The sequence below is a fragment of the Stegostoma tigrinum genome, chromosome 18 (assembly GCF_030684315.1).
Source record: "Stegostoma tigrinum isolate sSteTig4 chromosome 18, sSteTig4.hap1, whole genome shotgun sequence".
NCBI lineage: Eukaryota > Metazoa > Chordata > Chondrichthyes > Orectolobiformes > Stegostomatidae > Stegostoma > Stegostoma tigrinum.
The window spans coordinates 48,470,937-48,497,873 of NC_081371.1; the positions used below are offsets into that span (position 1 = coordinate 48,470,937).

Sequence of the window (26,937 nt, forward strand, 5' to 3'; positions counted from 1 at the left end):
TGGTCTCTAATTGGTGAGCTTCATCAGCAGTTTTAAAAGCAGGAAGCAGTGCTAAGAAAGGTCGCCTGGGCACTGGAAGTCGATTAATACCTTCCCAAGCATTCATTTTATTCACATTTGGAGTTGGGACAACTAATGCCAGTTAACCTCTCAACTGCAAATGGCAGCACAGCAAAGACTGCTTCTGTTTTCACAACACTGGAGGTGCTTTTTAAAATCCTGTCCAGAAAAGAAGGGCAACCTATTACAAGTCTTTAGGAAAATGACAGGGCTGATAGGGCATATGTGGAGAAAATGCTTATTTTAATAAAATGCAAGTTTGATCATCCTTCAATGTAAACCAACATATCTTGTTCTCTTACCTGGTGAGCAAATACCATCTGCATCTAAAATTTCATGCCGCCAAATTGGCTTTCGTGTAGCTGCATCAAGCATTGGACCCATGACTTTATCGAAAGTCTGATTTGTATAACGTTTAAGTGTACATTTAGCATTTTTATACACCAGACATCTTCCAAAACCTAGGAGGAAAGATGAATGCAATGATTAGGACTCAGCAGTGGTTAATTGTGTGCCACTTTCCCAAGTTCTTACTGCTACTTAAAATCCCTTGGAGCATTTACTCCCCATGGCACTAATAAACTGTGGATGTGAGTTTGCTCGCTGAGCTGGAAGGTTCGTTTTCAGACGTTTCGCCACCATACTAGGTAACATCAGTGAGCCTCCGACGAAGCGCTGGTGTTATGTCCCGCTTTCTATTTATCTGGTTAGGTTTCCTTGGATTGGTGATGTCATTTCCTGCGTTGGTGATGTCATTTCCTGTTCTTTTTCTCAGGGGATGGTCGATTGGCTCCAAATCAATGTGTTTGTTGATGGAGTTCCGGTTGGAATGCCATGCTTCTAGGAATTCTCGTGCGTCTCTCTGTTTGGCTTGTCCTAGGATGGATGTGGTGTCCCAATAAAGTGGTGTCCTTCCTCATCTGTATGTAAGGATACGAGTGATAGTGGGTCATGTTGTTTTGTGGCTAGTTGATGTTCAAGTATCCTGGTGGCTAGCTTTCTGTATCCACCAGGATATATGAACATCAACTAGCCACAAAACAACATGACCCACTATCACTCGTATCCTTACACACAGATGAGGAAGGACACCACTTTGATTGGGACACCACATCCATCCTAGGACAAGCCAAACAGAGACACGCACAAGAATTTCTAGAAGCATGGCATTCCAACCGGAACTCCGTCAACAAACACATTGATTTGGAGCCAATCGACCATCCCCTGAGAAAAAGAACAGGAAATGACATCACCAACCCAAGGAAACCTAACCAGATAAATAGAAAGCGGGACATAGCACCAGCACTACGTCGGAGGCTCACTGATGATGTTACCTAGTATGGTGACGAAACGTCTGAAAACGAACCTTCCAGCTCAGCGAGCAAACTCACATCCAGAACCTCAACCTGAGCTACAAATCTTCTCAAAACTCGCTAACTAATAAACTGTATTGGGAGAAGTGGGATGGGGGCAGTGCCTTGAGATTAGGGTGGCAATGGCAGATAGTCTGTAGAATAAATGGCATTTCCAAGCACCAGCTTGATAAAATTCTTATTGCAGTCTCAAAATCCTTTCACAATCCAATGTTTGCAAAGCACCTTCGGTAGGACGGAAATGCAATCTGAGGATTTTTACTAAATCCACCAATTCTACGTTTTTGGGTGTTAACTGTACATTGACTGAGCTTACTTGTATGGAAGCGTTAGGCATTAACTTAGAATTTGCTTGTGCTCCTATAAATAGACAGACTGAAACTATGATAACAAAGTGTGGAGCTGGATGAACACAGCAGGCCAAGCAGCATCTCAGGAGCACAAAAGCTGACATTTCGGGCCTAGACCCTTCTTCAGAGGCTGAAACTATGATTGTTGGGTTAGGAGGTGCTTGCTTATAAAGTGCATCACTGTAAACAAATGCTTACGTAAGATGTAAAGATTGGCTCGAGTTCTAACCTGCACCATCTAGTTTCCAGGATTGTAACATGGGTTGGCCAAAGAGATTACAGATGCAATGGAAATGAACAGCCATGGTAGATATACCCCAGTTACGATTCCACTAAGTTTACAATGTAATGTTACTGGCCAGGAGAAGAAATCTTTACGTTAACTGCCTCTGATGTAAACCTAATAATTTAAGGGACAGGCAATGTCACTCTGAACATTCATAGGTGTTCAAAAATTTCTGCATCATGGTATGCAAGAGGAAATTAGATTAAATCAATCAAGTACAGAATGTGCTGAGAGTTTGTTTGGAGTCTTGATGGAACAGGAGCTAATGTAGCTTAAACTGGCTCAGGGCCATGGGTGAACCAAACTGTAAAACAGGATTCATGCAAAGATTTGGATGAGCTCAAGTTTATAGAGGATGCAGATTCAGAAGGCAGGCCAAGACAGTTCAGCCAAATCTAGGAGCAACAAAGGCAACATGAGGTAGATGAGACAGATACATTACAGAGGTGGGAATAGGCAGTATTGATGACAGGGCAAACATGGTCAGTAGCTTATCTCTGGGTTAAACAGGACAACCAGCTCTCTCTCTATCCCAGATATCTGTGCTACTCCAATTCTGAACTATTTTGCAGCCCCAATTTTAAATTGTTTTATCACTGCTAAAAACACAATTGCCAACTGGGGCTCACAGCACTGGAATTCCTTTTATGAAACCCTCTGCTTTTTTAACCTCCTCTCACCATTTGTCCTAACATCACCTCCTGAAAACAGCGTTTCCCAAACATTGCTTACCCCATTTTGAGGTTTCAAAATTGTCATTAACGTCAGAAGCTTGTGAAAGAGTGAGTCAGACATACTGATCTGGGAAGACCTTTCACAGCATAAGGCATATAACTTCTATGACAGGTCAGAACTCTATGATGGCCATTACTACCTCAGAGCCTGTGACCCCCAACTGGGGGTCTCATTTAAGACAGGCAGTGTCACATCTTGTTTGATCATTAGATCAATGAAAGTATGTTGAAGACACAGATCAGCAGTGCAGTATATTTTCATACTTAGTGCACTGGGTTCCAACATCTGAGGAGTTAACAAGAACCCGGGTGGAGCCTGCAATTCAGACTTTAGTTGGAATTCAGTGTTTGCAATGGCAGGCCAATCCAACAGCACTTTGTGATGGCCATTTTCAGAAGCTTTGCAGGGATTAAATCTGAATTAAGCAGCCCACTGGCTGCTGACAATGAGTCAGGCTCCATCAACATCCCACTGTAATTTCTGATGGGGTAGTGCACATGCCCTGCCTGTGAGGGGTACCAGATAATCAGAGACTAACTGCACTCTGGCGAGATCGGGTGCGGCGGCCATTGTCAGTCCTGCAGCAGGTCTCAGAGACTGGGACATTGACACTGGAGCCTTCTCCCACAGATGAAAATGGATAGTGCCGGAAGAGTGGGATCAGTCAGGGAGGCCCTGGGCAATGCGGAGGATAGTAAAGGTCAGAGCTGTGCCCTTTCTACCTTGCTGCAAGTGAGTCCTTCTGTTAGGATCAGGAAGTCCAAGGAAGGGGGAACAGCTTATATCCAAATCGCCAACAAGGCCATAGGCCCTGGATGTTTGTCTACATGGCACGATTTAATTTTTAGTGGCACCATAAGAACCTGAAGAAGAGTTTTCCAAATTGTTGGTCACAACTCCCAGTGGGGTTGCGGAGAGAGGATTTTGTGGACGTGAGCATTAACTGCTGCAAACCCCACATAAATCCTTGTTTTCTTTTAAATGGTGGCCTCAGCCAAATGGACCAATATTTCACCCCAACCTCTGCTCCAAAGAAGCCAGTGGAAAGGTAGGTGCTCTAAAACATCCCCGAAGATCGAACACTTTTCTTCTTCTGGTCCGTAACCTCAATTCCAGGCTCACCCTCTCTCCCCACTGAACCCTCCAACCCAACTTCCTTTGCATCTCAATAAAAACTAAAAGAACTGCCGGATGCTGTAAATCAAGAACAAAAAACAGAAGTTGCTGGAAAAGCTCAGCAGGTTTGGCAGCATCTGTAAAGAAAAAAAAAAGTGTTAATGTTTCAGGTTCGGTGACTGTTCTGAGGAAGGGTCACTGGACACGGAATATTAACTCTGATTGTTTTCTTCACAGATGCTGCCAGGCCTGCTGAGCTTTTCCAGCAACTTCTGTTTTCGTTGCTTTACTTGACATTGTGGGGGTCACAACCATTTTCAAGAATGGGGCAACAGTGGAAAGAATTTCAGGAAGCACTGACTTAAGGATGTACAGGCGAAGCCAACACTTTCCATGAAGGGCAGGCAATGAGGTCTCCACCCTAAGCCCCTCACCTCAGGGAAGCATCAAATTCCACCCTAAGTATGTGACAAATGGAATTTGTACACAATTGTTCTGCTCCATAATATTCAATACTAAAGCTTTAGAGTCCATAGTGCGGAACATAAAGAGAATGACAGTGACAATGTACCCTGCATCAGGAAGAGCATTAATTTGCTGAGTGGACACAACACAGCTCACATTTCCATGGTAAACTGAATGTCATCATGATGGTTGCAAATAGTTACATATCTTAGGATGCTGATGTTACTGGTAAAGCCAACAAGCCTAAACCAGCCATGACTCAGTCAGCAGCACTCCTCTGCAGTTTCAAATCCCACTCCATTCGAATTGAAAATAAAAACTTGAGCTGACACTTACTGTGGGAATGCTGCACTGTCAGTTGCCATCTTTTGGTTGAGATGTTATACTTGCCCCTAACATAAAATGTGAAAATCCCTTTGCTATTCTTTCAAAGTAGAGCACTGGAGTTCACCCTTAGTGTCCAGGCCAACATTTATCGCTCAACCAACACCATCAAATCAGATTATTTGGTCATTTCACTTTTTACGCAAGTTCTTCAAAAAATAAGCAGTTTGCAAATTATCTGCATTTCCTAAATAACAAGAACAATTACACCACCAAAAGCATTTCATTTTCCAATGTCCTGTGGAGGTGAAAGGCAAGTTCTTTTTCCTCCTCCTCACAGTGGTCAACAAACAGCACAAAATTCTGTGAGATTAGAGCACCAACTTTTAAAGATACATTGAGGATTCAACTTAAAAAGTTTAAGGAAGCAAATAATTTGGCCTACATCACCTCTGTCCAAAGAAGCCTTATTTAGGACAAGAGCATCTTCAATATCATAACCACTGTAGCTCATCACAGCCACTGTAGCATTCTGTCCTGCTGGGAGCTTTTCAAAGTCAATCAGCTCAATGGATTTAGTCTTCACCATGGGTTTCTGAGGGTAGGCAAGCAGGTACATGAGGGTGTCAATGCGATTCCGCTGGTTGTAGCCTATTGTACCTGCGGGAACACAAGACAGACTTCACTAGCTGCGTTCATGAAAATAATTTTATAGAAACGTTTGGTGATCTCATGTTTATGCATAAATCAAATCTAAAAACAAAATCATGTGCAAGACAGCAAAATTCCAACCTGAAACAGGTGCAAAGAATAGATAACCTCCCCTTAATTAAGTAGGATTCATTATTTTTTATTTGGGGCTTCATTAGCTTCTTGATTACAATATAAGCATTCATAGACTTGTCTTTAGAATCATTTACACTCGGGAACTGCAAGACCTGGAATAATCCAGTTTTTGTCACCTACCGGAATATATTAGTTCAGCAGGACATGAGGAAACTGATGCTAAGTAAATCCACACCTCAATAGCAAATGCAGAACCAAACGTGTCAAAGGTAACAATTCATTCTTCCAAGAAATTAGGTGATGGTAACAGCTTAGTGATTTATTTTCCAAACAGATTAGAATCCATAGAATTGCTACAGTACGGTAGGAGGCCATTTGGCCCATCGAATCCAGAGTAACCCTCCAGACAGCATCCCACTTAGAACCACCTCGCTACTCTATCCCTGTAACTCTGCATAACTATGGCTAATCCACCCAACCTACACTTTCTGGGATACTATGGACAATTTATCATGGACAATCTCCACCTAACCTGCACAAGGAACCCCATGCAGACACAGGGAGAATGTGCAAACTCCACACAGACAGTCACCCAAGGGAGGAAGTAAACCAGAATCCCTGACATGTGAAAAGTTAACTAGTGTGCCATGCCACCGCTAACATAACTTCCTGGGCATCAAGCATGAGTTTCTGTAGTGTAAACTCGGTAATTACTTAAATATTTGAAATAAACTCTGCAAGGATCGCTGCTTTGCTTTGCTCCTGGCTTGACTCTGCTTGGTGCACAACTTATTAAACCGCTGAGAGCAAGGTATTGTGACCTTATCTTAAACTTGATTAAAAAGCAAGAAAATGTACACCATAGCAGCAAACAAAATAGAAATGACTGCATAATCCCTCTTCAAACTCCTAATGTAGAAAGTCTCGGGTCACAAGTTTATACTGAATATATAAGTGGAGTATAACCTGAAATTAAAGGTGTTGTATGGGCTGCTTTAAGTAGTTATTGTAATAGGTCTTTTACAGCTTTATGTAAATGCAACTAGTTGAAAGGGAAGCATTTTCAAGGCTATGGAAAAAAGGCAAAGGAATGGGGCTAATTGATGTCTCTTTTAAACAAGTGACACAAGGGCCAAATGATGGCCTTCTATACTATTTAATTCTAATAGAAAGTCACCCCTCAGAGTCATCACATCAGTCCTCCCCTGCTGTCCCTCCTCATCTTTAAGACATCTTCAAACTACTTTTTTGAAAGTTATTATTGAATCTGCATCCATTGCTCTTTTTAAAGGCAATGCAACTTCCTACTAAAAACAAATTCACATCTTCTTTTAGGTTCTTTTATTAGCTTTCTTAAATCTCTTTACTTACACTGTCGAAACCTCTTGCAATTTTGAACACCTCTATAAAATCTCCCCTTAAACTTTCTCTGGTCCAGTCACTCCTCATAACTGAAGTCCCTCATCCCCGATATCATTTCGTAAATCTGATTGTGTGGTGAGTAGGTTCAGCCAATAGTCATCAGTTAAAAGCAATGCGTTTTCTTTTTCCACAAAGACTGCACAGAGTCACGATGGTGCCATTAATCATAGCTATGCATTCAACCTGCTCAACATTTACATCCATGTTTCGACAGTCACCCCGCTTTCTAACGTCAGAAGTGACGACCAGGCACTGTATCCAGGGAGCTGATTGTACAAGCTCAGGTCTGGGCAGCTGAATACACCAGCCTCAGAGGAAAAAAAAAAACAGACAATGAATTGCAAATGACACTCCAAAACAAAAACACAAAAAGCTTCACACACAAAACCAACAATGGGACTCTGCATATATATCGATCTGCAGTTCTGTATGCACTGATCCTACTTAACTGTGTGTGGCAACAAACTGTTCACTTTGAAAATGATGTCAAACGGGTACAAACACAGAAAGCAATTAGGAGAAATCTTTAGTGCTGATCTTGCACCACTGACCTACTCCAAGTAAAGAACAGTGACAGGAATAATGCATAGAGAAACAGATGCTCAGAATATCAGTGTACGAACATAGTGATAAATAAAATCTTTCACAATATAATCCAGAATTATTGAATTTACAGCATGGAAAGTGGTTGTTCAACTTTATTTTAAACTGACCTCATCAAATCATATTTCCTTGCCCTTCTCCCTATCCCCCTTTTACTTTATAGTCCTGCTTTCAAATCTTTGTCAAATTTTCTTTAACATGAACTTGCATGCCCTGTATCTCTAGGCCCTTAGGATAAACCATTCCCTGTTTGAATAACAGCTTTGTCAACAAAAATTACTCTAATCACCCCTTCACTCCAGGCAATGACAATTCTCAGTCTGGTTCTCGTGACCCATTCACCAACCAGTTGGAACAAACTCACCCTTTAATTATTCAGTTTCTCCTTCTTTCAGAAATTGTCTTTTTAAGCTGAAGTTGCATGAATTTTTCACAAGCTAAGTAACTCTTACCCATGGCTTGCTTCCCCATAGCACACTGGTAGGTGTTCCTTGGAGACTGATTGTGGTGAGGGTAGGGAATGAGTCCCGCACATACACCAAGAAGTGTAAATGGTTCAATCTCCAAGTGGGTCGTAGATCTGTAATAACCAGCAATAAAGAAAATTTCAATCACATTGATGTGATAGCCTAGCAGTATTATCACTGGACTGTTAACCCAGAGACCTAAATAACATTCTGGGGACCCAGGTTCAGACCCCACCACAGCAGATGGTAGAATTTGAATTCAATAAATATCTGGAATTAAGAATCTAATGATGACCATGAATCCATTGTTGATTGTCGTAAAAACTCATCTGGTTCACTAATGTCCTTTAGGGAAGGAAACTGCACATCCTTACCTGGTCTGGCCCACATGTGACTCCAGACCCACAACACTGTGGTTGACTCTAAAATGCCCTCTGGGCAATAAATGCTGCCTAGATAGTAACACCCTCATCACTTGAGTGAATAAAAGAAAATTAAAATTAAACAGGAAAACAGAAAAATCTTATGTCTATACATCAGAAATTTCAGAAGTAGATTAGAGTGCCCTGTTTACTTACTTCTAACTCTTCATTACAAATAATTCTGAAAAGAAATTCTAGAATAGGGATTAAGTGAGTTAGAAACAGATTTTTTTCCCCCCCGTCGAACACTGTCTTCACAGAACAGACAAGTTTAGAGGGTGATTTAATATAAATCAGTGAGCGGTTTGATAAAGTAATAAGGAGAAATTGCTTCCAGTGGTAGATGACTTTGTAAGGAGAAGTGATCGATTTAAGGTAATTGGCAAAAGAACCAGAGGCGAGATGAGAAAGTGTTTTAGGCAGCTGGAATGCACAGCTCAAAAGAGCAGTTGAAACAGATTGAACAGCAATTTTCAAATAGGAATTGGATAAATATGTGAAGTGAAAACATTCCCAAGGCTACTTGGAAACAGGTCAGTGAAACCTGTCCAATAAGCTCTGTGCACAAGCTGGTCAAACAGGTTGGACTGAAGAACCTCAAAAATGAGGTGGAAAAGAATTTCGCTGGGTTAGGGTATCAAGAACACGGTGCAAAGAGAGGCAAATGGAAGTTTATATACCGATCTGCCATGATCCGATGGATAGCAGAACTGGAGATGGGTTGAATGGCATCTCTCTCTTTCAGTGTTGAAAACATTTTATATCCAGGCATTATCATCCTAGACATGGACCTCTAATTTAAAACAAGAATTATTTTATATGTGTGCAGAATCAGAATCTTTTGAAACGATTTTACATAAAATCATATCATGTGGTTGTAAGTTCCTAAACTTACTTGTTGATCATGTGCTCATAAAGTGCGATATAGCAATCATTTTCTTCATTAACATCAAGGTATTCCACTAATCCTTCGTGTAGGAAGTCTTCAAAGGACCTGGTCAGGAATCATAAAAATTAAACCACTTATTACATTATTACACAAGAAAACGCTATGGATGCTGAAAATATGAAATGTTTCATTTCATTGCTTGTTCCATTACCAGTTCCTTTTGTCCTGCATCATCATTTCCTTTTGATATGTAATCTGCTTTTAACCTCACCCATTTCCTGACCCACTGAGTTATGCCAGGATTGTGTTAATTACAGCTGAGGTACCTTCTATTGCTAAACTTCACCTTGCCCCTTTTACCCAACTCCTCCTCAAATGTTTTGATTAAGCCTCAACATTCGACCCTCAGAGGGTTGTCAAAGTTTATCAGCCAGCACAAGGAAGACCAGCAGGGGAAAGCCAACAAAAAAAAGAGCATATGCAGTAACCGTGATTAAAAAGAAATGCAGGCAACTCTATTTGGAGAGCAGCGCTATTTTACAAACAATGCCAAAATGAAGAAGTACTATTAAAACCCATCTTAAATGGGGGAATTCCTGTACACTACAAAGCACATAAAAGATGCGGGTGTCAATCATGGCTCAGTTGGTAGTATAGTCACTCATCACTGAGTCACAAGGTTCCAGATTGAATTCTCACTCCAAGACTTGATGACAGAAATGAAAGCTGTTCCTCCAGACCAGGACTAATGCAGTGCTGCACTGTAGGAGCTGCTGTCACTTGAGATGTTAAACAGAGGCTGAATCTGCTCTCATGTGGGCAAGAGAGATCTCATCTCATTTAAGTTATTATTTCCAGTGTTTTAGTCAATACACATTCCTTAAATCAATGTCACAAAAACTGATTGTCTGATTATTTCCAGTGTTGTTTGTTAAGAGTTTGCTGTATCCAAAGCAGTTACCCAGTTTTAGAGTCAGAGCTGTAACGTTTGGAAACGGACCCTACGGTCAAACTCATCCATGCCTTACAACTATAACTACACTTGAAATGCACTTAACTGTCCATGATGTGCTTTCCAACGGCTGGTTGTGAAAAGTGCTATATAAATGAAAAACTCTCTCAACAAAAAAAAAAATCAGCCACTGAGTTTTACTACTGCCCTCTTAGGAAAGACATATTGGCCTTGGAAGGAGTAAAACACAGGTTTACAAGAATGATACCTGGATTCAGAGGTTATGTGGAGAGATTACACAAATTAGGCCTGTTTTCACTAGAATTTCTACGTTTAACAGGTGATTCATCAAAGTTTTCAAGATAGTAACAGCAAATGACATGGTTGATAGGGATTAACTATTTCCACTGGTTGGGGACTCTAGAACTAGAAAACATACAGGTACAGGTTTGGAATTCTCCTCTCAAACAGCAGTTGATGCTGGATCAGTCGTTAGTTTTAACTCAGACAGATATATTTTCGTTAAGCAAAAGGTATTAAGGGATGAGTGATATTGTCACTGGACTGTTAATCCTGAGACCGAGACAATGTTCTGGGGACACGGGTTTGAAACCCACCACAGCATATGGCAGAATTTGAATTCAATAAATATCTCGAATTAACAGTCTTATGATGACCATGAATCCATCATTGATTGTTGGAAAAACCCATCTGGTTCACTAATGCTCTTTAGGGAAGGAAACTGCCATCCTTACCTGGTCTGGCCTCCATGTGACTCCAGACCCAGAGCAATGTGGTTGGCTCTTAACTGCTCTCTGGGCAATTAGGAATGGGCAATAAATGCTGGCTGGTCAGTGATGCCCTCATCCCCATTATGAATCATAAAAAATGGGTCAAAGGCAGGGATATGGAGTTAAGGCCACAATCAGCCATGATCTCACTGAATGGTGGAACCGGCTCAAGGGGCTGAATGGCCTACTCTGATTCTGACTTTCTTGGATTTGTGTTCTACTTCCCAAGGATCTATTTTACCCAAACAAATGCTTTCTTTCCTGCCTCACCAGCACCTCTGTTTCTTAAGTACACCGCACCTGGACATACAAATCCATTGAGAATGTCATTCGTTGGGGACTATTTCCACTCTGAGTTTTTTTCCTACACCTTATTACCCAAATTGCAAATCAAAGGGAACATATTTCACAGCAGATTTTATAGCATTCAGTTAAACACAACAAGGCCCTCGAGTGCACACCTTTGTTGATTTTTCAGCTTTTCTCAGAGAGAAACACTTTTGTTCTGGCAGCCTGTCCCTTTAATTCAGGACACAAATGATTTTTAAAAAGCACCAGTTCTAGATGGTTCTGCAGGCTACAATGCTAGTGCTTGCTGCTTCCATAGTAATAGGGAAGAAACACATACAAAATCTTTATAGAAATTGAGGGGTTCAGTTACAGGCACAACAACTTGTTTCTAAGGTGGCTAGTAGGCAAGAAATTCTAATAAACCTCAATAGCCAAGTGAGGAGCAAAGGAGAAACGGGGAAGAGGGGCAGAACTGTGCATTTCATTGATAACTCTGCTAGCTCAAAAACGGACAAAGGAAATGTTTACAAAAATTATGTTACAACTTCCATTTCCTAAAATTGAGCATAACAACAGAACATAACTAAACATATCCATACCATTGTCTAATAATTGGTATTTTTAAATACTTGAAGGACAAAGTGAGCTCTGAACTGAATTGCTACTGATCATTGAAGATTACAGAGATATCCTGAAGACAGAAATAACTCCCTTGGTTTAAAAGTAATTGCGAGGCATAACTTTTAGTTCATGTTCCTTGAGGATTGAGAAACATATCAGCTATGATTGAATGGCACAGTGAATGCGATGGGCCAATTGGCCTAATTCTGCTTCTATAGTTTACAGTCTTATTACCATATGCAGCAATTAAATGATTTTGTTTTTAAATCACAGTATTAAGGCTACTGAAAAACAAGTTCGGATGTGTGATACAGGAAGCAAAATATTTCAGAGGAAAGCCAAGGCATCAAAATGCAATATCAATTTTTGCCATCTTACGCACATTCAAAAAGATATGCGTAACAGCAACCAGCTGAAAGCCGCTCAACAGTTGGTTACAGAAACAAGGCAGCAAAGGAACAGTGATAATGGGAACTGCAGATGCCGGAGAATCCAAGATAACAAAGTGTGGAGCTGGATGAACACAGCAGGCCAAGCAGCATATCAGCTTTTGTGCTCCTAAGATGCTGCTTGGCCTGCTGTGTTCATCCAGCTCCACACTTTGTTATCTTAGCAAAGGAACAGGACAGCAATGTGTCCCCATGTGGGAAATTACCGATTGTCCACCCAGTGTCCTGGACTGACTTACTGTGGAATTGCAAGGAAAAGGTCACACAGTGCTACCAGTGTGTACATTAAGTTACCCTTTTCAACAAAAAAAAATCATGTTGATGTTAGCAAATTTACATTGACATTACCTGTAGCCCTGAGATAGTTCTTCAATATGCTTATTTGTGACTGCTGGTTGTCTGTTCTTCACAATAATGTAGGGCCTAAACAAAATTAAGCAAAGAACTTTTCATTAGAGGGACTAATATTCTCCAATGCAACCAATGACCCTTTTGTTAAGAAAAGCATGTGGAGAACAAAAATAAAATTATTGAAATTCTATTTCAAATCAGTCATAATCAGGTAAAGCACAAATCTTCATTTTTAGAGCACAATTGCAAGAAGCAAGGGTACACCACATTTCAGGTACTAATATCCAATTTGGACATTCCAAATTGAATTTACATTTCAGTACAGAAACTAACAGCAGTGTAGATTAATCTGGTTACCTTTACCAGGGAGACAAATACAGTCTGAAGGGGTGGAGAAGACAACCAGGTCATTACCGGTAGCAGCTACGATTCTACACAGGTCAGCAAGGCAGAATTTACTCAAGTTATTCTTTCGTAGGATATTCCTAAACACCCATGAAAAATTTCGGAGAACAGTTAAAAATTCAAGCACATTGCTGTGTGTCCGGAGTCACACGTAGACCACAACTAGTCAGAATGACAAGCTTCCTTCCTGATACAGGACATCAGTGAACCAGATGGGCTTTTCCTGACACCCCAAGAAGGTGCACATTGCTCATGAGGTAAGTTCTGAGAGTGCACACTTTGAAAAATGCTTTGCTGGTGAACAAAAAAATTGTACCCAAATAAGCATGAGCAAATGTGACAGAATGACGTTACTGGCAGGGGTCCTGTTCGTGGTGAGACTTGAAGCTATGGCACCATAGCAATAGCCAGAGCCTCTAGATTATCAATCCAGTGACATTTCCACATCAGAATTCAGACAACTCCAGGTTACAGTCCAACAGATTTATTTGAAATCACAAGCATTCAGAGCATTTCCCTTTTGTCACTTCACCTGAAGGGACAATGCTCCGAAAGCTTGTGATTTCAAATAAATCTGTTGGAAGATAGCCTGGTGTTGTCTGACTTCTGACCTTGTCCATCCCAGTCCAACACCAGCACTTCCACATCATGTCAAAACCTCACCTTAAGCACATGCTGCTACCTTCACAGTGGTACCTTACAGTTTCTTTATAATAATAATCACTAAACCTCCTTGGCTCGCATAATTGACTGGGTGGCAGGGTAGATGGGACTGAACAAAAATATATATCCACAATGCAGGAAGCACCTGAAAGGCAATTCACTTCAAATGCCCACTTTTGCGTGAATTCTGCCAAGGCAAACAGAATGTGTGACCCGCCAGAAGAAAACCAATGTCAGTGTTAGTTATACCCAGTTCTTTATCTCAGCCTTAGTTCCCACCCCCTTCCAAGCTATTAAGGACTCCCAGCCTTGTGCTTTTCCCTCTCCAGCTCTACTTTTTAACCAAAAAGGCAAAAAAATAGGTTTTATTCATTAGTTCTGCCGCTTGATATTCTTAAATGGTCATTTTTATTAACTACTCATTTAAATTAGTAATTTTTTGATTCAGACTTCCTTTCTCTTAAAACTCATACCTACAGTTATGGCAAACTTTATTTTCTTAAAATGGGCTCATCAACTGCCCCCATCACGTGAGAGAAACATTGAAATGTGCCCTCCCAAGCAAAAACGTTGAACAATCCTGTTTTAAAATAAAGCCCAAGCCCTTATTCTAATCTGCATTACATCTTCAAAGAACAGCATCACCAGTGCAACCTTCGTAATCTTTAAAAATAAAAGGGTGCAAATATTTGAAGTTATATTAACTGATGTCCCCAATGTAGCTTTATATTTACTGTTCAAAACTAAATCAGAAAAATTCAAGGGAGACTACAGCCCATCTCCCAGTGAATAGACCGCACCAGTGAAAGTGAGTATACTTGGATAGGCTTAATGAAAATGAGCAGATTTATGAAAGTGTTTCGGATCTCTGTTTGCCTCGCTTGACATGGGGACACGTATCTCTGCACGCTGTACCACTATCACCGCAGCAACACAACAAGACAAAGGGCGGCATGCGACATCTGATCATCAGCGAGCTCACTGTTTGCACAGCAAGCTCCAGCACAGAGCAGAAAATAAACAGTAGGTACTCGTATAAAAATAAAGCACAAACACTTCCTCAACTTTCAATGAGCACATCTTAAAAAGTTAAGTACTGTATCAGAACAATGCAATCCAAGTATGGCATTACAGAATAGGGCAAACAGAAATTCCATTACTTCTCCAACTGCGGAACAAAGTCGCAGCAAAAAAAAGGGATGAGATATTTTTCTTTATGAAAAGAATTTAGTAGCACTGAATGGGATTGATAATGCAAACACAGCATAAAACACATGACGAGTAGGGAAGAGATCTTCTAGAATTTAGTACTTTTTTTCTTCCAAAGGTCGTGCACTTTTATCCATAAAAGAATAAAACAAATAAACTGTAATGGTCTGCAATACTTCTGAACTATTAGTCCTCTGCTTGGAGTCTAGTTTAGTCTTATTTGTATTGTCTGTGTACGCGATAATGTGCAATAATTATTAGGGCCAAAAATTGATTAACGTAGCTTACTCCTGCACAAAGTCTCAAGTACCAAGGTAGGAACTATTTATCACCCAGAGCTATAGCTTGATGAACAATGGAATTTCAGTAGATGTCACCGAATGAACAGGTGCTATACATCAAGCAACATTCATAGCACAGAAACAGGCCGATTATAATGTCATATTTCAGATAGGCCTCTTCCTACTGGTCTTTATCTTACCCAATCTGCACATGCTTTGATTTTGACCTCTTGAACATAACTAAGTTTAATTGTCCCATCATTGGCAACCGAGAGTTCAGCTACTTCAGGTCTGACTCAAGAATTCCCACTTTAGACGTGCCTGCTTCTCTACTCTCTCTCCTTCTTTAAGAGGGTCCTTAAAATCTACCTCACAGACCAAAACCTTTGGGTCACTTGTCCTCATGTTGCCTCACACAGCTCAGAATCCAACTTTTGCTTGCAATATTCACTTCTTGGACAGAAACACCCTGGAGTCCCATTTTTTTATCATCATGGAAACAGACAGAACAGTAAAAGGACATTTGGCTCATTGTGCCTGGCCTGGCTTTTGGAAAGAATGATTTAATCAATCAGTTCCACTCAGTTGCTCTTTGTCCATAGCCCTTTAAGTTTTTACTTTATATCCTAATTATATAAAAATGAATATGAAAACACAGAAATATGTTACCACTGAATCTGCTCTCATCATGTTCTCAAGCAGTGCATTCCAGTTGACCATTTGTCATGAAGTAACCAATAAGAATTTTGCCATTTCTTGATTTCAGCTTATTAAATACATATTGTACGTTAAATTACCAAACACAAATTGCTACACTCCCATATTCCATGCACAATGCTTCCACCCTAAACCATAGAACATCACTCATCAATACTTCCATTCTCAGATACCCTCTTAACCAAAACCTTCCATACCTCTTTCAATGTTGACTTCTTTCTCCTTAAATCCAGTCTTATCATTAAAAACTTTATCAAGTGTTTTATGAAAATCCTATTTAATTCACATTCACTGCATTTCTCTCAGTTCTTCACAAGTTTTGTAGGATACAATGGGGCAGATTCACACAGTATCATCTTCTTAGATGAACAGTATGGATTGTGAAGAGACCCTACATGCTATCAACAGGATTAACAGAGCTCTGCCATAAGTTGCTCAAGTAAGTAACTAGTGCTTTTAATACCTGCAAAGTCTGCCGCCATCGGAAGAAATATAAACACAGCGATCTGTCAGATTTGTAGAGATAGAAACAAATTCATTGATATATCCTGCTCGGCGCATCAAACGGAATGTTTTCACCAGTTTCTGATGGTCGTGTATTACACCCAAGATGTTACCTTTGGAGATTAGCATAGACAGGGAGAGAATACATTAGTATAATAGGTGCAGGACATAATTGTAAACTAAATGCAGTCCACTTAGCCCACTGCAGCTGTGAGAGCTCTTTGAAAAAGCTACTTAATCCGACCACACCCTCCCCATAATCCTAAAATGTAGCTCTGTTCCATACATATTCAACTGTCTTGAAAGTTACTGAAGTCAAATTCAACTACTTTCAAGGATTTCCAATCCTAATAAACCTGTCTAAAAAGAGTTCCCAATTCCTTTCTTGTTCTTTTGCCAATTATTTTAGATTAAGCCCCTCTGATTACTGATCCATTTGAGAAAGAGCAAGAAAGCAAACTTTTCTTCCTATCAGAACCCCTGAATTTTCAATTCCTCATACAGAGCCCTATTTAATCTTTTCTTCTCAAAGAATAATAGCTCCAGCTGCTCCAATCTTCCCACACAAATGAAGTTTTTCAACCCTGGTAAAATTCCCCTACCTTCTCCAGGGCCTTGACCTCCTTCCTAAAGTGTGATGCTTGGAGATGTTTCCAATCTCTCTGCTGAGGCCTGACCAGTGATTCTTAAAACCTCTGCAATTATTTTTATTCCACACCTCCACTTACAACGCCAAGTGTCCCAAAGGTTTTCTTAAGCACCTCATTAGTTTGCCCAGTCACCTTCAAGGATTTGTAACTCTGCATTTCCTTCTGCTTCTAACATTCCAACTCCTCACGACAGATGTTCCCTCTATGTTTCCCATTATTCAGAGACCTGACCAAGCTGTTGACAGAGACATGGAAGGGAATTATCCCACTGGCCTGAACATTGCTTTTTTATTTTGCAGTCATTAGAATGCTTGAGGTAGTAACAGCGGAAGGAATTAAGTCAACAAAAGGTTAAAAGAAAAAACACAAGATGATGTTCTGCTTTAAAGAGAGTAAGTTCAGGTATGTGGAAGATGAGCTACATTTAAAGACTGAAAGTAGCTTATGCAACCAAGCTGCCATTACTCTCTCACATGCAATTAAGGTACAAAATTCCAGACACACAGACAGAAAATGCTGGCTCTGATTTGCTGCTCAGAAGCACTAAGTCACACCCCAAAATGCTCCAAACACATAAGAGTGTCCTGCTTCCAATGATCCATTCTCCCTTAGTCAATTGGTATTTCAGAATAACTATTGCTGAAACAGAGAGGATGTACTATTATCACTTTTTCTACTGTACTACTATGTGCTACTTAGGACAAAAGACTATCTTGCCAAATTGGCTCAAAAGCGACATTTGAAGAGGAACAGCTCTCAAAGTAATGGTTAACATTCCTCTTGCAACCAACTCAGTCAAAAGAAACCTTCACTTGTTAGTCATCTGTTTGCTAAAGACTTCTTTCAGCTGTGGTTCTATTGGTAGTAGACTTGCTACCAATCAGAACCATCTGGCTCAAAGTTTAACTCTAGACACGAACCCAAGGTCAAGACTGGCAGTGTTGAAGGAGTGCTGCCTTATTTGGTCCTTGTGGTCTGCCCTCTCAAGTGGATGCAAAATAGTTCACATCAGTATTTACAAGAGGAGGAAGGAAACCGCCCCTGGTGTCCTGGCCAATATTTACCCCTCAAACAATGTTACAAAGAACAACACATCTGGTTATTACCACTTTGCTGTGTACTGGTACTGACTTGACGATAGTGACGACACTTCATTAGTACTTCATTCACTCTAAAGCATTTTGAAACTTTTGCTGTTTGTAAAAGGCAGTACATCAATACAAGACTTTTCAAACTGTGGACAGAATGGCAATACAAATTGTGAGAATTAATTAGTAATATTTAGATGTGATAAGGTGCTGCATAAATGCCAGTATTTTGTTACTGCTGATGGTGGCATTGGGAAGAACTATTAAACAGCTCAGATAAAAGCTTCTCTTCGTATACCAAAGAATTTACCAAGAAAAAAGTCAACAGCAATATTTTAGAGTTACATTAGTGTTATTTTGTTCATATGGTGTTGTGTACACATTAAAGAAAACCTGGAAGTTGATTTACCATATTCATTCTGTACAAGGGTGCCATCTTCTGAACCATTTAAGAGAGAATGCCTGTAAAGTGCCATGTGCTTCAAACAGCTATATTTTCCCCGTGAGTACTTGAAAATTCTGGTTAGCTGCCATGGGGATTGACTAGAACAAAGAGCAATATGGCACAGGAACAGCCCCTTTGGCTCTCCAAGCCTGTAATGTCATACTTTGCCCTTGCATACTAAAACAGTCTTCATTTACAGGATCCATAGCCCTCTATTCCCTTCCTAGTCATGTATCCATCCAGGTGATTCTTCAATGCTGCTGTTGTGTTTGTTTCCACCACCTCCACCAGCAACATGTTCCAGGCACTCCAACCTGTGTGTGAAAAACTTGCCTCACATCTCTTTTAAATTTCCCTCCCTGCACCTTGGACCTGTGCCCCCTAGTAATTGACCATTCCACCACAGAGGAAAAGCCTCATACTTTCCACTCTATCCATGCCATTCAGAATCTTATAAGCTTCTATCAGGTCACCTCTCAACTTCCTAAATTCCAGTGAAAACAAACCCAGTCTAACAAACCTTTCTTCGTAGCTAGAATTCCCCATACCAGGCAACATCCTGGTAAACCTTTTTTGTACCTTCTCAAAAGCATCCACATCCTTCTGGTAGTGTGGTGACCAGAACTGTATGCAATATTCCAAGTCTGACCTAACTAAAGTTCTATAAAGCTGCTCCTTATACTCAATGCCCCTTCCAATGAAGGCAAGCATGCCATATGCCTTTTTTAAAATACCTTATCTACCTGCAATGCGACCTCCAGTGATGTGTGGACCTGCACACCCAGATCCCCCTGCATAGCAATATTCCTGAGGGTTCTGCCATTCACTCTATAATTTCCACCTATACATGACCTTCCAAAATGCATCACCTCACATTTGTTCAGATTAAACTCCGGCTGCCATTTTTCTGCCCATGCCTCCAACTGATCCATATCTTGCTGTTTGATGATGAGAGGGGATCTAATTGAAACTTACAGAATACTGAATGGCCTGGGCAGAGTGGATGTTCGGAAGATGCTTCCATTGTTAGGGGAGACTAGGACCTGACGACACAGCCTTAGAGTAAAGAGAAGACCTTTCAGAATGGAGATAAGGAGAAACTTCTCCAGCCAGAGAATGGTAAATCTATGGAATTCACTGCCACATAAGTATGTGGAGGCCAGGTCATTGAGTACATTTAAGACTGAGACAGATAGGTTCTTGATTATCAAGAGGATCAAGGGTTACGGGGAGAAAGCAGGAAAATGGTGTTGAGGAACTTATCAGCCATGATCATATGGCGGAGCAGACTCGATGGGCTGAATGGCCTAATTTCTGCTCCTGTCTCTTTTGGTCCCATGGTATCCTCTGACAATCCTCCCCACTATCTGCAACTCCATCAATCTTTGTATTGTCCACAAACCTACTAATTAGATGACGTAAGTTTTCCTCCAAATCATTTATACAGACCACGAACATCAGCGGTCCCAGCACTGATCCCTGTGGAACACCACCAGTCACAACCCTGCATTCCAAAAAGCATCCTTCCACCGCTACCCTTCATTTCCTATGACTAAGCCAGTTCTGTACCCATCTTTCCCAGCTCACCCGATACCACGTATCTTCACCTTTCGTACTAATCCGCCATAAGGGACCTTGTCAAAAGGCTTTACTGAAGTCCATGAAGATAACATCAACTGCTTTTCCCTCAATCGATCATCTTCATCACCTGCTCAAAAACCTCAATCAAGTTTGTGGGGCATGACCTCCCTGCTCAAAACCATGTTGTCTATCAATAATGTCAGTATGCTTCTAATTTCGTATAAACCTTGTCCCGGAGAATCTTTTCCAATAATTTCCCTACCACCATAATTTCCTGAATTATCCCTGCGACCCTTCTTAATCATTGAGACAACATTAGCTATTCTCCAGGCCTTTGGAACCTCACCTGTGGGCAAAGAGGACACAAAGAAGTTTGTTAATGTTCCAACAATTTGCTCTCTTGTCTCTCTCAACATTCTAGCATATATTGCATCAGGACCCAGGGACTTATCTACCCTAATACTTTTTAAGACACACAACAACTCTTCCTTTTTAATAGCAACTTGGTTTAGATTATTGGATTTTTGGATTACTTTTTCAAAAAAAAACTCCACATGAAAACAAAAGTGCACAGGGCATGCCCCCCATCCCGCCACCAATATGCTCCCCATTTCAACACTACAACTTTTTTTACCTGCAATGCTGACCAAATTGAATCCCACAAAGATTATTGTGCAAAATTAAAGTGCATGGGTTAGTGTATTTGGGATGGATGCACAACTGGTTGGCAGACAGTAAATGAAATGTAGGGATTGGTGGCTCTGTTTATGAATGGCAGCCAGTGACTAATGGGATCAGTACTAGGACCCCAGCTATTCACAATATATATCAATGATTTGGATGAGGAAACCGAATGTAATATCTCAATTTTCAGATGACACAAAGCAGGAGGACGAGCTATGAAAAGGATGCAGAGATGCTTTCTGTGTGATTTCAGCAAGCTGAGTAATGGGCAAATATATAGCAGACACAGTATAATGTGGATAACTGTGAAGTATCCACATTGGGAGCAAAACAAGGAAAATGGATCAGAAGAATGAAGGGGGGAAATCTCTTAGCAACCCCTAAGATTCTAACAGGACTAACAGGATAGGTGCAGAAGGAATGGTGGGGAGATCAGAACCAAGGGTCACTTCCTAAAGGCTGCAGGGTAAACCATTTAGGATGAAGATCAGGAGAAATTTCTTCATCTACAGTGGTAAGCCTGTGGAATTAGCTTCCACAGACAGCAGTTGAGGCTAAAACATTGCATGATTTCAAAAGGGAGTTGGTTATACACTTGGGCTGAAGGGATCAAAGGGTATGAGAGAAAAGTAGGAACAAGCTATTGGGTTGGATGTTCAGCCTTGATCACGGTATCAAGAGCAGGCTTGAACAGTCAAATGACCTACTCCTGCACAATTTTCTATGTTTCAATGGTGTTGTTCTGGTCATTTGGTTTGATAACCATGTTGACTGACTTTCAGTTGGTTTTAATAGTCATGGAATGTTGGTATCACTAACCCAGACAATGTCAACCACATTGCTGTGTGGTCTGCAGTCACATGTAGACCAGATTGGGTAAGGATAACAGAATTCCTTCCCTAAAGGACATCAGTGAACAAGATGATTTTATTTAAGATTTTTTTTGGGTATGGTTAGCAGGCTGCTGCTGATTTAGGCACCTGTCCATCTATCATGATGGGAGAAAGTTCAGGGTGAGGGAAGGCACTGGTCTAGTCAGCCCTTGTAGTTTATGTGCACCCCAGCCAAAATTACACAAAATGCCCACAGAGGTGGGTGGTGAGGTGTAAAACTCTACCCTTTGTATTAGATGTTTAAATCGGAGAGGTTTGATGTTCAACAAGAGAGTTATTTCTTTTCATATTTTTTGACTTTCTTCTTGCTTTCACACAAGGAATTTGTTTAACGACTTTAGAGTCAGATTCTCAAGAGTCATACAGCATGGAAACAGACCTTTGGAATATCATTCCACAAACAAGCCATTCTCTGTGTAAAACGAATTGCCCCCATGCCTTTTAAAAAAAAATCTTTCTCCTCTCACCTTAAAAAGATGCTCCCTAGTCTTGAAACCTCCCACATTAGGGAAAAGGCACCAGCCATTCACCCCATCTATACCCCTCATGATTTTAAAACCTCTACAAAGGTCACCTTTCAACATCCTATGCTCCATTGAAAAAAAAGTCCCAGCCTCTGCTTATAACGCAAACCCTCTGCATTCCCGGCAGCATCCTAGTAAATCTCTTCTGAACTCTCTCCAGCTTACTAATATCCTTCCCATAACTTTCCTAAAATTTTGGCTGCTCTGTTATTTAGACAGAAGGCGGTTGGGGGGTGGGGGGGGGGGGGGGGGGGGGGGGGAGAGAAATATTTAACATTAAAGATCACAATCTGCATAAAATGATTGTTGACCACTCAATGCAGAAAAAATCCCCCTACCGCCACAAGCAAAGAAGTGCAAAGATAATGAAGGACACTTCCTATCTGTTAAGGCATTCACATTAAATGAAGCTTTCAATAATACTCACTAAAGGTTGGCAGTAAATGCTCAGACAGTGGGTCCAAAGCCATGAATGAATGAAAATAATGTATCAGAAGAGCTTGTTCTCTAAAACAGAAATTCATTTCCCAAAATTACATGCTACAAATACTTGCAAATGTTGACTATGCTGCCAAAGTAATTATCACTTTAAAACAGTAAGGTATTTAACATCAAAATTTACGCTGGGACGTAGGAGGTTTGCCCTGTCTATAGGCCAGCCCTTCTGTTCATTTCACATGTCAAGCTGCACCTCTGGGAAATGTAGCAGAGATAAAGGAAATTTGGTCTGGATCCTTACTAAAATTGAGAACAGTCACCGAAGGTCTTACAAACTTAAGAAGTTCAGAACAGACTGGGTCACAGATTTGTGAATGTGTTAGGTGTTCTATGGTACAAACTGGGTGATAGCCTTTTCAGTATGCTCTCTATGAACTAATGACGATCGTAAATAAATTCGGCTTGAAGGGGCAGAACCAAGTTAAGAGCCGCTTACCATTTAGAAATACAATGAACACATTTGGGTATGACAGTTCTTCCCCACAAAGCAGATTTACATCTTCAACACCAAGGTTAAAGGCGAGTTTAATTATGGGGCCATCTTCCATATCTGTTGTGATGTGGGTCATCAAAGCCAGATTCTTCACCAAACCGCAAGCCTGCATTTACAGCAAAAACAAAAGCAATGATGCTAGAATAGAAAGTACAAATTGCTCATTTGCACTGTAAAGCGAGGCAGGCCTGATCCAGTACAAAAATATTTTACCCTTTGGACAACAGCACGGTTCAGGAAAATTCAAACCTTTGCCATCTTTCATTGAACAGTCTGGATGGTTAAATTTAAATTCTCATTCTTATAGCTGACTAGGTGTCAAATGAAGAACTGTCACATGAATGGGCTGAACGCTGAGGCATTCTTGGAGTCCTGAAGAGGGGTCACTTCAAAAATGTGGAAACCTGTTGTAGGACCACAAATCAGAGCAAAAATTTGGAATTCAGGTGACTGGCCACAATTTTCCATCCACTAGGATGGAATTTGGACAAGTATATCAGGTACAAAATAACTGAATGCTTTGTTGATAAGGTGACAAACCTACTGAGAATGATGTTTCTCAGTCTGTTAGCAATACTAAGTTGGACAGGGATGCAAGCTGTGGGGACTCGAATATTGCAAAGTGATATAGACTGATAAGAAAATAATTGAATGGACCAAGTGACAGATGGAACACAGTGTCAGGAAGTAAGAGGTTATGCACGTTAGTTGTTAGAAATCAAAGATCAGAATGTTTTAAGATGCAAAATTTGGAAAAGTTGATATTTTGGAGGGATGTAGATACACTTGCAAAAGGAACATAAAACTAGCATGCAGGTGCCACAAGGAATCAGGAAGATAAATGGCACGTTAGCCTCAATTGTAGACTGGAGTACAATTGGGTGAATATTGAAACATAAGATTCTTAGAGGCTGAACATAGTGGATGCGGAGTAGTGTTTTCCTCTATAAGAAAGTCTAGGACCAGGGCATCTTCTGAAAGTAAGGGGTTGTTCATTTAAGACAAGAGTTGGAGAGAAATTTCTTCTCTCAGAGTAGTGAATCTGTGCAATTCTTTACCACAGAGGGTTGAAGAAGCTGGATTGATATCCATATTGAAGGTCGAAATCGGCACTTTCAATCAGTAAGGGAATCAAGGGTTAAGGGGAAATGGCAGCAAAGTGAATTAAAAATCAGATTAATTATGATTGCTTTGAAGAGCAGAGCAGAATCAATGGACCAAATGGCCAAGTTTTGCTCATGTGCCGTATGGTCTAAAAATAAGGAAGTCTCAAGTCACCACAAAGGTGTCGCAGGGGCTTGGCAGGCTTCGGACTGCTCCTCAGAGAGCAGTGGAAATATTCAATGTTCATTCGTTGAATATAGTCAAGGCAGAGTCCGGCAGGTACATGATTGACAAGCCAGGTTAGGGTTGTGGGAAAAATACAGTCAAGGTCAAAATCAGATCAGCCAAGATCTGCAGAATGAATCAGTAAATGGCGTACTCATGCTGCTACCATTTAGGATCTTGTGTTTTTATGATTGCACTGTGTACAGTTTTGGTTTCAATACCCAAGGAAGGAGATGTTTACACTGAAGTTCCTGGCAAAACAGGGATGTCCTATGATGACAGGTTGAAATAATTGGGTCATTATTCCTCTAAACTCCAATGAGTAACAGACAAGTGAATTGGAAAACACAAGCTTCTGATGGGATTTGACAGAATAGGCACTGAATTACTGATTGACATTGGAGAACCTAGAATACAGCAGAGAAGCATACAGCATGGAAACAGACCCTTTGGTCCAGCTCGTCCATGCTGACCAAATACCCTAAACTGAACTAGTCCCACTTGCCAGAATTTGGCCCATATCCCTTTTAACCTTGCCTTTTTATGTACCCATCTAGATGTCTTTTAAATGACACAATTGTACCTACCTCCGCCACTTCCTCTGGCAGCTCCTTCTGCATGAAAAAGTTGCCCCTCAGGTCCCTTTTAGATCTTTCCCCTCTTACCTTAAACCCAAGCCCTTCAGTTTTGAACTCCCCTACCCTGGGAAAAGGCCGTGCTAACTTACCCTATCCTTGCCCCTCAAGACTTTATAAACCTCTATAAAGGTCACCCCTCAGCCTTCAATGCTCCAGGGGGGAAAAAAGCCCCAGCCTATTCAGCCTCTCCTTATAACTTAAACCTTAAATCTTGGCAACAGCCTGTAATTTTGTTCTGAACCTTTTCAAGATTAACCACATCTTTCCACGTAACAGGGAGACCAGACTTTATCACAGTATTCCAAAAGTGGCCTCACCAAGCAGCAGTCTCAAAATAAGGTTAATGTCTAAGATGAGGAGACATTTCTTAACCCAAAAGGTTGTGAATCTTTGGAATTCTTTACCGTATGGGTTGTGGATAATTTATTGCCGAAAATACTTAAGGCTGAGATAGATGAGTTTTAACTCTGTTGGGAATCGAGGGATAAACTGGGAAGGTGGAGTTTAAGCTAATGACCAGTCAAATCCACCAGAGATTTTTTTTAAAGATGTTACCTGTAACGTAAATAAGGGAGATCAGTGGATGTGGTATACATGGATTTTCAGTAGGCTTTTGATGAAGCCCTGCACAGAAGATTAGCAAATGAAATTAGAACATGTGGGAGTGGGGTGAATATATTCATACAGATTGAAACTGGTTGACAGAGAGAAAAAGCAGAGACAGTCAAGGGACATTTTTCTAAAATTCACTCATGAGATGTGGGCTAATGCCTTTGAAAAGGAGGTGGTGGTGAGCTGCCTTCATGAACTACTGCAGTCCATGTACTGTATGTAGACCCACAATGCTATTACAAAGGGAATTCCAGGATTTTGACGTAATGTCACTGAAGGATGTGTTGAATTGAATGTGTTGCTAAGTCAGGATGGTGAGTGGCTTGGAGGGGGTGTGCTGTTCCCATGTAACTGTTGCCCCTGTCCTTCTAGATAGCAGTGGTCGTGGGTTTGGAAATTTCTGTTTAAGGGTCTTTGAATTTTCGCAGTGCAAATCTTGCAAATCGTATCCTCAGGTTGGCAAGCTATTTAACAGTAGAGTCCTGCAAGGATCAGAGCTGTTCACAATCTATATCAACGATTTGGATGTGAGGAAACATTTGCAATATTTCCAAATTTGCTGAGGACACAAAACTAGGTTAGAATGAGAGGTGTGAAGACCATGCAAGGAAGTTCCAAGGAAAACTCGGTGGACAGGCCAAATGAAAGGGCAACAGCATGGCAGAAGGAACATAATGTGAATCAGTACAAAGTTATCTAAGTAGATAGGAAAAGTAGCACTGGGGTGGTTTACCTATAGCAGTTCAAGAAAGCAGCTCATTACCACTTCTTAAGGGCATCTAGGGATGGGTAATAAAATGCGTAGAATCCATGTAATCACTGAATCTTAACTCTCAGCAGGTGACCATTTGGTCTAGAGTGCCAACTTACTCAAAGATCTGTACAATTACTCATACACCCTTACTCTGTCTCCTGTAAATTTCTACCCTATAAGCATTGTTGATAATATTGATTTCACAATTTCTGTAGA

General features: G+C 40.7%; 1 protein-coding gene across 2 annotated transcripts in view; it reads right to left on the reverse strand.

Moving 5' to 3' along the window:
- polr3b (polymerase (RNA) III (DNA directed) polypeptide B) overlaps positions 1-26,937 on the reverse strand; it is a 79,671-nt gene that overhangs the window by 18,416 nt on the left and 34,318 nt on the right. For both annotated transcript variants that reach the window (XM_048548807.2, XM_059652516.1), the window contains exons 15-21: positions 23,332-23,494; positions 16,492-16,645; positions 12,751-12,825; positions 9,305-9,403; positions 7,973-8,100; positions 5,160-5,369; positions 363-521 (exon numbers count right to left, since the gene is read on the reverse strand). In XM_048548807.2, coding sequence (XP_048404764.1) covers positions 363-521; positions 5,160-5,369; positions 7,973-8,100; positions 9,305-9,403; positions 12,751-12,825; positions 16,492-16,645; positions 23,332-23,494 — 988 coding nt within the window. The remainder of the gene's footprint in view (positions 1-362; positions 522-5,159; positions 5,370-7,972; positions 8,101-9,304; positions 9,404-12,750; positions 12,826-16,491; positions 16,646-23,331; positions 23,495-26,937) is intronic.